At 41.1% G+C, this 12,412-nt stretch overlaps 1 protein-coding gene across 1 annotated transcript in view; it reads left to right on the top strand.

The window, feature by feature from the left end:
* The first annotated feature begins 126 nt into the window (after positions 1-126).
* The window catches only part of DPYSL2 (dihydropyrimidinase-like 2), a 97,463-nt gene continuing 85,177 nt past the window's right edge, over positions 127-12,412 (top strand). Inside the window, exon 1 of the mRNA XM_004685375.2 lies at positions 127-610. Coding sequence (XP_004685432.1) covers positions 257-610 — 354 coding nt within the window. The 5' untranslated portion in view covers positions 127-256. The remainder of the gene's footprint in view (positions 611-12,412) is intronic.

Below are 12,412 nucleotides of genomic sequence, written 5' to 3'. Positions count from 1 at the left end.
GCGGCAGCGGCCGCCCTTCCAGACCCAACTTTGCCGCTCGCCCAGGCTCGCGCGGCGGCGGCGGGGGGCGTGGGCAGGGAGGGGAGAAAGCGGGGTCAGGGGGAGGGGCTGGGAGGGGTGGGTAGCTCGCTCGCCAGCCCTTCTTCCTTTCTGTACACCTTGCGGTAGGCAGAGAGCGGCAGCAGCCAGAGAGGAGGATACTTAGGGACCCGTAGACGGACGGACGGACAGAGACGACCCTCCCCGAGCCCCTACCATGGCTGAAAGGAAGCAATCCGGGAAGGCGGCAGAGGACGAAGAGGTCCCTGCCTTTTTTAAAAACCTGGGCTCAGGCAGCCCCAAGCCCCGGCAGAAATTCTGTGGCATGTTCTGCCCGGTGGAAGGGTCCTCGGAGAATAAGACCATCGACTTCGACTCGTTGTCGGTGGGCCGGGGCTCAGGGCAGGTGGTGGCTCAGCAGCGGGACGTCGCCCACTTGGGCCCCGACCCGCAGACGCCGTACTCCCGGCAGGGCCGGCGTGCTGGTGGGGAGCCATCTGTTGAATCGGGCCGAAAGGTGGAGATCCGGCGGGCCTCAGGCAAGGAAGCCCTGCAGAACATCTACGACCAGGTTGGTATGGGGACAGTGGCGGTTGAGACATAGGACCCGGCGCGGGGATCGCCCCTCCCCTCGCTCCCCTTCCAGCTCGAGGATCCCAGCGTGTCCATCGTCCTGCCCCGCCTCGAATACTGCCTCCCCTCAAATGCACACGCACCCCGCCCAACCCACCCCTTCTCCGTGTAGGGTGCGGAGAGGCCCGGGCTGGGCGGTGGGCGGCTGTGCACCCACAAAGACTGTCCGCGTCTCCCTGGGTCTGGGCGGTGGGGACTGAGGGGAAAGGATGGGCCGATCTCCGGCTGGGGGTCGCATGGTGGGTGGGGATGGGCCGCAGATCTATTCTTCTCAAATCCTCCCGGGCGGTTTCCGATTGCAGCTGTGCCTGGGTGCCCCACCCTTTTTTGATGCAGCTCGGAGCGCTCGGTGGAGGCTTCGCGTGAAGGCCCGCGGGCTCCCCGGGGCTCGGGAGGGGCTGGGGGTTCCGTCAGCAGCTCTCGGCCGCGCCCTTCGCGCTCTAGGACCTCATCTCTAGCGCGCTTGGCGCTGTGGTCCCAAGCTCAGAGGCCAGCACCATGGTCAGCGCCTCCCCGGACTGCCTGGGAGAATCTTACCAACCTGGACTCCAGTTCGCAGCTTGAGAAGAACCAGGGAGGCGGTGGAGTCTCCGGAGGAACCCAGACGCTTCTAAATAGCCCATGTGGAGAACAAAGTTCCGCTAAGTATCTCAGCAAGGGCTTCCCAGAGCGCTCCCCCCGCCACAATTTGGGAAGTGCATTATGTTCAAAGGATAAAAAATGAAAGAAAAAAGGAAAAGCCCTCACAGTTTGAATAGGTTGTCAAAGATAGACAAGACCCCTCTTGTTGTTTTAATGTGGAAACAAAGAAGGCCAATTTAGTAAACCTTGATTTTAGAAAATGTCATCTCTGGCAAATATGAACAGTATGCCTTTTCAGTGTAATATTTTTCTAACACCACGTTTTTTCTTTATCAGGGTGACCTTCATTTCTGAGCAGTTTTCCCCCCACAGCTTAATTTCTCAACTGATAATTACAATGTGAAAACGTTTTAAGACATGTTTCTCTCCCAAACCTATCCACGAAGATGAGAAATCAATGACTGAGTATTTATTGGGTATCTTTTGTGTGCCTTGTGAGGCAAGGGGGAGGTTAACTAGACAAAGTTCAAGATGGTGTCTTTTAAAGAGGCTTCTACAGTTGGCTGTGGTCTACACACTTCCACTGAGTGATTCCTATGGCATTTATTTGGTGTTCAGGTTGTGGGCATTCAGGGAAAGCATGTAGAGAACAATTAAGAGTTGGTAATATCCACTCAGACCTGTACCTCTTCCCTGACATGACTTAGTTTCTAGTTTTTGACTTTTATATGACTAATGGTAAGAAAGATAATCCATTGCCATTACTTCCCAAAGCTGAGGCAAATGATCACTTAATTCACTTTCCTTTCTTCCCCCTCCTCTTTTTCTTTTTCATAGAGGGATGTATTTAATATCTTTATTACACTGAATTAACCAGAAGTACCTGAACCACAAAACTCACTTTTATTCTAAGTGACCAGACAATTGAAGTAAACATTTCTTATAATGTAACTTATAGTGAAACCTGAGTGAGTGTGAATACTTCCTTATAGCAGCACATTGTGTGAGCTGAATAGCATCATTTGGCACCAAATAGCATCACTGCTGTGTGGGTAACCTCATCTTCAGCAAGTTGTGCAGGTATACTGTCCTAAAGGGAGCAGAAAAATTCCTTGAGGATGAGAAAGAGGTTGTTTTAAGAAATGGCAGCTCAGGAGGCAGAGGTTGAGAGTGGACACCCCTAAAATGAAAGTAGAGAGTCAAAACTCATGTTGGAAAAGCAAAGCTTCACTGGGTTGAAACTTTTTTTCATCCAATTAGTAGCTTAGATGTTTGCTCATCATGGCTAATTCTTTGAACAGTTCCCAAGTTTAATAGAGAATCTAAATTGTAAAACTAAGGCTCATGGAAGGAAAGATTTGAGGAGAAAATACCCCACCAAAGTTCCAGGCAGTTTTTGTTCCTGCTAACCCATATTTATTTCAGCTGTCAAGTTATTAGTAAAAAAGAGTGATTCTGATTTGGCCTTTTTGCAGCCCTTCCTGAATTTTCATTTTAATCTTGCCCTATCACATGAAGGTTGTTCCTCTTTCATTAATAAGATCATTTATCAGGATCAGTGCTTATAGTGTTTGAGTATTTCATGTCTTACAGAAGAGAGAAAAGGCATTTGAGTGTGTGTGTTTGTGTGTATTACAATGGTGACTTCCAAAAGCGCTGCTGAGCCCACCATCTTGACTGAACTGAGTAACCATTACTAAATTTTTAGCTAATGAGTGGGAAGATTGCCAGCGTCTCAGTGCTTCCTATTGGAAGTCCTGTCACAGAGGTGGGAGAGAACAGAGGGCATACATCTAGGGGCCCTGACCTATGCCCTTCCTGTAACCCCGAATCTATATTTATAGGCACAGTTGTCTTTGGGTATCTGAGAGGGATTGGCTAGAGGACCCCTCAGATACCAAAATACTGAAGAGCAACACTGTTGGTCTGATTCTTACTGGTACCCGGGTGCCTTATCCTCCCCCACTCTTCCTAGGAATTTCCTCCATTGCAGCTCAAATGTGGTTTAGCCAGAGCCAGCTATTCAGCTGGGAAAACTGGATCATGAGCACCCCTTCCAAAGGGCTTCCATGTCCTTCTCCCAGCAGCAAATACTCAGGGTGACCGGTGACTGTTAGAGTAACAAGGTGATGACACCACTTCTCCAGGACAGGAGCCCGTGACTGCTGTTCCACTTGACAAAAATGCCAAATCTGTGATAGGCTTTCTGGTAATCTTTTCTGTCCTGTATCCCCAGCTCATCTCCCCAAGTTGCTTTTCCCCAGCCGTGGACGCCCGCTGTCTCTGCTGTCCACTTACTGTCAGGCTCTATCCTTACCCCATCCTGATGGCAATGGCCCTTACAGATTTCTGCCTCCAAAGGCAATGGGTTCTGGAATTAATTTCTTTCTCTTTGTCCTCTCTGCTCTCATCCAAAATCTCTCCCTGGTGTTAATGTCAGCTAGAGAGGAACCCCCAATGGTTGAAGTCATTTATCTCTTATATGAATGACTGATACACAAATAGTCCCCCGAGATATTTATTTGAAAATAGAGTAGCCTGTTCAACAAAATGAATGTCTAGTTAGCAGGATGTGTGGTAGAAATTTGGCTAGAAGCCTAGAATAAGGGTATTAATTTAACTTTATAGGCCACATTTTTTCAAAAGAGGAGAAATATATATGAACACTTGTGTGTTTAGGATTCCAAGTTCCTATGACCCATCTAGGTTCAAAGGCACTGGTATGAGAGGGGAGGAAAAGGAAATGGTGGTATTCTATTTATTGTTTGGTACTGATTTTCCAAAGGTTTATTAAACTAATATAGTTACATTAAAATTTTAAAAATTATGATACAATACACATAACATGAAATCTACCACTTCAGCCATTTAAAAACATATGGTGTTGTAGTGTAAATGTATTTGTACATGTACAACCGATTTGGAGAGTTTTCCTCTTGCAAAACTGAAACTCTGAGTCCATTGAAGAATTCTGCATCCCTTTCACCCTCCTCGGCAACCATTCTACTTTCTGTCTGTGAATTTGACTACCTGTATGATACAGAATTATATGATGTTTGTGTCTTTGTGACAGGTTTATTTCATTTATCATAGATTCATCCACATCATAACATGTGTTAGAATTTCCTTCTTTTTTAAGGTTGAATATTATTTGTAAAAGTAGTTAAATTTTTTTTAAAAGATTTATTTATTTATTCATATAGAGCTGGGGTACAGGCCAGAGATGCGGAGGGTGAGAGGCTTCACCAGAGACAGAGTGGGGAGCCGAACAGGCAGATCGACGAAGTACACTGCTGAAGGGAGCAGCGGGCGGGTCAGAAGAGGTCTGCCACGCTATGTAGTCACCTCTGGGGCAGGCGGGGATCGAACTCATGTGGAAGTGGCTTTAGATTCTCAGTGCTGTGCTTTAACCCTCTGCGCCACCAGGGAGGGCCCAAAAGTAGTTAAATTTTAACAAGTTATTGGTGATTAAAAAGTTCCTACACAATTAATAGATCAGCAACGAATTAATTGTGGGAGGAACTGAGAAAGGTTGAATTTGGGATGAGGCTGACTGGGGTGGGTGCGGTGCTGAAGGTCACTGGCTACAGAATTTCTGCCACATTTTGCCTTGTAGCTCAGGATAGAAGAGAATTTCTGTCTTGGGACCTCCAGTTCCATCTAGCCATGACCTCTTGAATGTTGCATAATCCAAAAAGCAGGTAACTTGGCTACACTTGGTAAAGGCAGGCCAGGTGCTCTTGCCGAGCAGAATGTGATGTCAGAATTTGCATGTCAGAATTTGCATGTTTTCAAATGTGTAATATGATGGAATTTCAGAGCTTGATTTCTGATCTAGGCATTATTCACTTTTTATGACCTATCCCAAGGTCTTGCTATTAAGTGTTTAAACTGATTCAGTACCATATTTTCCAGTATGCCACTCTGCTACTCAGTTTCACTCTCAGAGATATTTAGTAAAATTAAATATAAAGTTTAATTTGGAGGGCAAAAAGTCTCATGTATCATTAAAACGCATATATTCTGCAGAGTATAACCTGTGCTATATGTTCTTTATATATGATATTAACAGTGCTAAGGCAACTGCTCTTCTAATTTTACAGAAGTTATATCAGAAAGTGGAAGAAACTTACAAAGTAACTTGCTAATTAAAAGTCAGAGGCTGGATTTGAAGCCAGGTCTATATGACTAAATATTCTTTTAATTGCTATATGAACTGGATTATTTTTCCTATTTAATTACTCTTTTCTCATTTTAACTCCAAAGTTTTTCTGGAGTTTAACTCCAAAAAAAGTTCTGAGTACCTACCTTGCTTTCTGTTTTGTAAACTTTTTTTTAAAGATTTATTTATTGATGTGTACAGAACTGGAGTACAGGCCAAAGGCGCAGAGGCAATGAGAGGATTCACTAGAGACAGATTATCAGTCTCCCCAAAACTGTTGATACTCAGTTATCCATCAAGTTTTTTTCAAACTTGAGAACTGTCTTCAGAAGTCACTGGGACAGAGGCCAAATCTGACAGTATGATGACAAGCTTTTCTAAGATTAGAGCAACGTGATGACAATGTGATTTCTCCACTTGATGTAAATCATGAACTACCATCAGACTAATGAGGTAGCCGTCAATAAAAGCCTCAGGAGGTGGTCTCCTGAGTTTGCTTGGTGGTAGCTCCCAGTCAGAGCTCAGAGCATGGCCAAGGCACACAAATACTGCCTTGAAGGGGAAGCACTTGGCTTTCAAGGTGGCTTGGAGTTTGTTTTTGAGGTATTAGACAGGGTGTCTGGGCTGATGCCCAGCAGCTCTCTGTGGAAAGAGCTCTGCACCGGGAGGCAGGAAGCCCAGGTGGCATCTATATCTATGCTCTGTCCTTCACTGGCTGTGCTGGCTGCAGAGAACTTGCCTCCCGGGTGGTCATCGGGCTGGACTAGAAATTGCTAAGGTGCCTCCATTTGCACCAAAGGCTCAGAAAGATAACTGCTGCCCCTGAATATTCTTTTCTTTTTAATTAAGGTAAAATTCACATAACAGAACATTCTCATTTGAAAGTGTGCAGTGCAGGGCCGCCCTGGTGGCACTAGTTCGATCCCCAGCCAGGGAGCTGACCCACACGGTGCAGCAGACCTCTCCTGTGTCTCCCGTGGCTCCCCTCGGCTGTGTATTTCAGTGATTCACCTGTTCTGCTTCCCACTCTGTGTCTGGTGAATCCTCTCAACCCCCCAACCCCCACCCCACACCTCTGGCCTGTACCCCAGCTCTTATATGCATAAATACTAAATCTTTAAAGCCAAAAAATCTTAAAAAAAAGTTTTGTGCAGAGTAGTGGCTTTTAGCGCACCTGCTAAACATCTGTACTGTTTTTGCAGCTATCCCAGCTGTCTAATTCCAGAATGTTTACATTACCCACAAAAGAAACCTGAATCCATTGAGCAGTCACCGCTCATGACCATACCGTGGCACCCCCAAATCTCCTTGTACTTGCTTATCCTGGGTGTTTTACATAAAAGGAATCACGTGATACTCACCTTTGGCATCTGGCTCCTTTCACTTAGTAGGATGAGTGTGTTGGTCCTTCATCCTCCTTAGCACTGTGCTAACTTTCCATTGTGTCTATGTACATTTTGTTTTTTCACTCATCCATCTTTGGACATTTGGGCTGCTTTCCTTTTTGGCTACTGTAAAACTGCCATTCATGTTCTTGTGTAAGTTTTTATGTAAATCTGTATCCTGGTGCTCTTGAGTGTATGTATGCTAGTGAATGGATTTGCTTGGTCATAGTCTGGGTCAATGGTTGGCTTTTCCAGGAGCTGCCAAACAGTTTCCCACAATCACCGCACCTTTATACATTCCCCCAGCTGTTAACATGTGAGGTTTCACAGCTGCTGCATGTCCCTGCCCCCTTTTTAGAATGGCAACTTTAAGGTCAAGTGGCATCTCATTGTGATTTTGATTGGCATTTCCCACTGACCATCTTTTCATGTGCTTTTTGGTCATTTGTATAATTCCTTAAAGAATTGTCTGATCAAATTCTTTGCCCACTTAAAAAAAACTGAGTGGCTTGTTTTTTGCTGTTAGGTTATATGAATGCTTTATATACTCTGTATACAAGCCCCTGATTGGATATAAGATTTGTACTCACCCATTTTTTGTCTCGTCTTTACTTTCTTGACAGTGGCCTTTGATGCACAAAAGTTTTTCTTTCTGATGAGGCTTAATGTATCTAACTTTTCCTTTATTGCTTGTGACTTTGGTATTTTATCATTCCTGGATATTTCCAAAACTGCTGGGTCAACTAAAATCTAGCAAGAAAGTTGTAGGACCTCATTTCCTGGAATCTTATTCATGTAACTAAATTCTGTTTCATGAGATCTTTGAAATTTATTTAGAATAGCTTTTGCAATTGCTCTTATTGATGATCCTTTTCATATAAAGAAATTGTGTGTGTGTGTGTATGTGTGTGAAGTTGGAAATTTGTCTTACAAAAATAAACAGTGATTTGGGAGTGACAGGGAGGGTGTTCAAGAGGACAGTGACTAAAAATTTAGTTAGGAAAAATAAAATTTGAGAAACTAATTTAATTCCATTTTTTCCCATCTTTTACGACTACCATGACAGAAGTACCATATTTTCTGTAAATAACATAACACTGATAAATAATATTTTAAAAGAAAGAAATCACTGATGCTGTCATTATCTAGAAATTACCATTGAAATAATTTAGTTGCGTTATTTTTTCCGATTTTTGTACTGTCACCCAAAATGAATGAGAGCAACTATTTTTTCGCAGTCCTGACATCACTGGGCATTATTGTTTCCACAGCTTTTTCCTAATTTTTTAGGTGACAAGGGATATCCTGCTTTTTTGCCAATTTTCCTATTAATATGTTAATAATTTAAACATTGATTTATAAAAAAATATGTATGGAAATATACTATTTTGATATCATTTGTTGCAGTTTTTTCCTAATTTGCATCTAATTTACTACTACTTTTGCTTTGACTTTTCCACATCCAAATTTATTGAACAGAATTTCCTTTCTCCATCATACATTTTTGATTGCTTTTTCATAAATTAACTTTGCTGTGAAGTTTATTTCTGGGCTCATATTTTATTCCATTAATCTGTGCATCTATCAATGGAATAAAAATTTGAACCCAGAAATAAATTCCTGTACCATACTCTTTTGATTACTATTGTTTTGTAGGGTAATTTGAAGCTTAGGAGCCTAATACTGTTGTTCTTTTTTTTTTTTTTAAGTCACAATTGCTTTGGCTCATAGAGGTTTTTTGTATTTCAATACAAATTTCAGTAATGTTGGTTGTAGTTCCTTGAAAAAAATCTCTTGAACCTTTTGATATGGAATTGCATTGAATCTGTATATTGTTTTGGGTAATATGGTCATGTTAACAATGTTAATTCTTCCAATTCATGAATATGAACAATGTCTTCATTTCCTGTTTCTTATTTCTTTCAACATCATCTTACAGTCTTCATTGCATAATTTTCACCTCCTTTATTAAGTTAATTCCCAGATTCTAAATATTTTATACAATTGTAAATGGGATTGTTTTCATGATATCTTTCTCTGCTAGTTCATTGTTTGCTATAAACAATAGACTTTTGTATATCAGTTTTTTAAAAAGAATTATTCCTTCATTGTAAGATTGTTATTTATTTCCTTTATTTTGTGTAGAAGAACTGTGGTATAGGAGAGAGGTTAAGAGGGTGAGAGGATTCACTAGAGGTGGAGTGGAGAGCAGAACAGGCAGATTTATTGAAATACACTGCTAAAGGGAGCAGCAGGTAAAACAGGAGAGATCTGCTGTGCTATGTGGGTGAGCTCCTTGGCTGGGGACCTAACTCAGGCTGTCACAGTGGTGGTAGCTGTGGTGGCGCTGAGACTTCATCTCCAGGCCACCAGGAAAGGGCTGTATTGATTTTGTAGCTTGTCACTTCACTGTACAGAATTACTGTTTCAAATAATTTTTTTAAAGATTTATTTATTTATGCATACAAGAACTGGGGTACAGGCCAGAGGTATTGGGAAGGAGTCACCAGAGACAGAGTGAGGAGCAGAACAGGCAGATCCACTGAAATACACTGCTGAAGGGAGCAGTGAGTGGATCAGGAGAGGACTGCTGTACCATGTGGGTCACCTCCCTGGCCCTGGATTGAACTTGTGCTGCAGTGGCTGTGGTTAGCTTCATAGTGCTATGCTTTAACCTGTTGTGCCATCAAGGAGGGCCCTCAAATAATTTTCAATGGAATCCTTAGGATGTCTATATGTGTGTATTCACATATATAATCATGTTGTCATGTTTACTTCTTCCTTTACAGCTGGCTTATATTTGCATATTTCTCTTGCTGCATTGCTGTACACAGACTTCTAGTACTATGTGGAATCGTTGAATAGTAATAGTGAGCATGGGTATCCTTGTCTTAAACGATCTTGAAGAAAAGCATTCAGATTTTCTTGATAATTTTTACTTGGGTAACAAAGTGAAGTGAGTGGAGCATCTTAACTACCAGTCATTTATAACCTTTGTTTATAACCTTTTGTGAATTGTTTATAACCTTTATCCATAGTAACATATTTTTTTCTTTTTGGTTTATAAAAGTTGTTTATGTATTTTGGATTCCACAGTTCACTCTTCGTCCTACTGCATTGTGGAGCTTCTATCTCTAACAAAACTTGTCAAGGTCATGGTGCATTCCTTATAGTTGAATTCAAAGTGTCCTTTCTGGTCATTACTGTACAAATCAAATGTGCTATAGTGGATTTTTGTCATCTTGGAACTAATAAAGGAAAAGTATGTCCACTAGATGGCAGTAGCACATAATTAGCATTCTTGGGCAGTCCTTTGACAGTTGTCTGAGAGGGAAAAGTTGTCTGAGACCTCCCCCTCACCAGCCCCCTGCAAAGGTGTGAGCTTCGATTCAGAAGCGGAAGAGGGCTGCGGAACTGGAGAGTCCAGTGATAACACCCGGTGGCGTTAGGACGCTTGTTTGCATAGGTGGTGTTGCTCCATGGGAGCAAAGGGCGGTAGCAACTTGGCATCTTTTTTAACCACAAATTTTGTTTTATTTATGGTTAGCAGATGTTGGATGCAGTTTTGGAGAAATATGCAAAGCAGGCAGACTGTACATGCTTATTTGGACTATATTTAAAGCAATAGGGTGTGTAAAGTTTGAGTTGGTGCTTTGAGCCAACAGTTCCAGTGTATTGTGAAGACGCTTTGGGGCCAGTACTTACGGGCCATCTTTAACATATTTTTTTTAAGTCTTTTTTGACACTTCTGTCTGATGGTGTACTCTTCCCGGCTTTCTTCCTAATCACCAGCCTCTTTCATACTGATTCATACCTTGCCATGTGTCCTATAAAACAGTGGCTCTCAAACTTGGGACTCAGGATACATTTATAGTCTTAAAAATGACAAGAGTACGCCAAAGAATATTTGTTTTTGTAGGACATAACTCTATATTTAATATTAGGGAATTTAATATATTCATTTAAAATGGCAATAATAAACCCATTACATTTACATGTTTTGCATGAAAAGCAACTCAAAAAAATTTTGTGACGTTTCAATTTCTTCTATTTCATCATCCTTAAATGTAGGTAATGCAGCTATGTGTTTGGAAATTATTTATGAATATTTCTTTAAACATCCATTCTGAAATATAATAAAATATTATACACAAATTATTTTATTTTAGAATAAAATATAATATATAAGTGAGTTAAAAATTTGAAATTTATCAACTACTTCAAAATAAAAAAAAATTACACAACAAAGCAACAAAAGATCCTTAGTTTTGATTTTCATGACCTAGTCTCAAGAAAAATTTGGGATTTCAAAATTACTATTTATTGAATGATAATGAGACTACAGAGATTATAGCAGGTAAAACTAGTGATATGTAGTAAGAACAGAAATGAAATCCTGAGACTTTCAGTTCATATCTGAGAATACATGTTTTTAACTGACTACTTCAAGAAAATGCTAGAAAATGTAAGAATACACAAGGACATTTTCCATTCTCTGTTGGAAGCTCGGTGCTCCACACATCCTGTAGTCTTTGGCAAATTCTACTGTATACTCACAAGAATAAAGCTGAAAATGCAAATTTCACCTTAGTATTATTGTAACAGTGCTGTTCTCCCATACCTCCCTGCAGGAACCATTGTTGCGTGAATGCTCTAGCATTAAACTGGGACTTAAATCAACTTGTCTATGTAGATGATGTCATCCAGTCCATGGTTTGTTTTTTTTTAAGATTTATTTATTTATGCATACAAGAACTGGGGTGCAGGACAAAGGTGTGGGGGTGGGGGGTGGGAACATTCTCCAGAGACAGGGGAGCAGTGGGCGAGACAGGAGAGGTCTGTTGCGCCATGTGTGTCACCCCCTGGCCTGGGATCGGGGGTCAAACTTGTGTTGCAGTGGCTGTTGACAGCTTGATAGTGCTGAGTCTTTAACTTCTGTACCACCAGCAATGTGTTCTTGACTCTCTTGTAAATATGAGTTGGTCTTGTATGTGAGGATTTATTTCTGGGCTCTTGATTTGTTCCATTGGTCTATATGTCTGCTATCATGCCAGTATCTTACTGCACTGATTACTATGGCTTGGATTCAGTAAATGTGGTCACCCTGGTTTGATTTCTTTCTCAAGTATGTTTTCAAGTATGTTTTAACTATTTGGAATTCATTATCTATCCTTACAATTTTAAGATTTGTTTTCTAATTCTGTGAAAAATGAATTTAAATTTTGGTCAGCTATATTGAATCTGTAAATTGCTTTGTTTAATATGGACATTTTAGCAAGATTAAGTCTTCTGATCCATGAGTCCATGAGTGAGTTTTCTTCAGTTTCTTTCAATAACATCTCAGAGGTTAAAAAAAATTATTGTGCTATAATTGAGATCTAGCATATCAGTTTCAGATGTACAGAATGATTTGATGCTTCTAGCTATTATGACATATCAGCACAGTAAGTTTTGTTAATATCTATTTCCATACATAGATGAGTGAGGACTTTTAAGTTTATTCTCTTAGGAACTTCCAAATACCTAATGCAATATATTAGCTGTAGTTGTGCAGTATTATTACATACACTATTTATTTACTTTATAACTGAAAGTTGTACCTTTTTTTTTT

The sequence above is a fragment of the Condylura cristata genome, unplaced genomic scaffold (assembly GCF_000260355.1).
Source record: "Condylura cristata isolate star-nosed mole 26May11 unplaced genomic scaffold, ConCri1.0 scaffold00018, whole genome shotgun sequence".
Classification (NCBI taxonomy): domain Eukaryota; kingdom Metazoa; phylum Chordata; class Mammalia; order Eulipotyphla; family Talpidae; genus Condylura; species Condylura cristata.
Note: the sequence above shows the minus strand (reverse complement) of the source record. Positions and strands in the feature narration are given on the sequence as shown.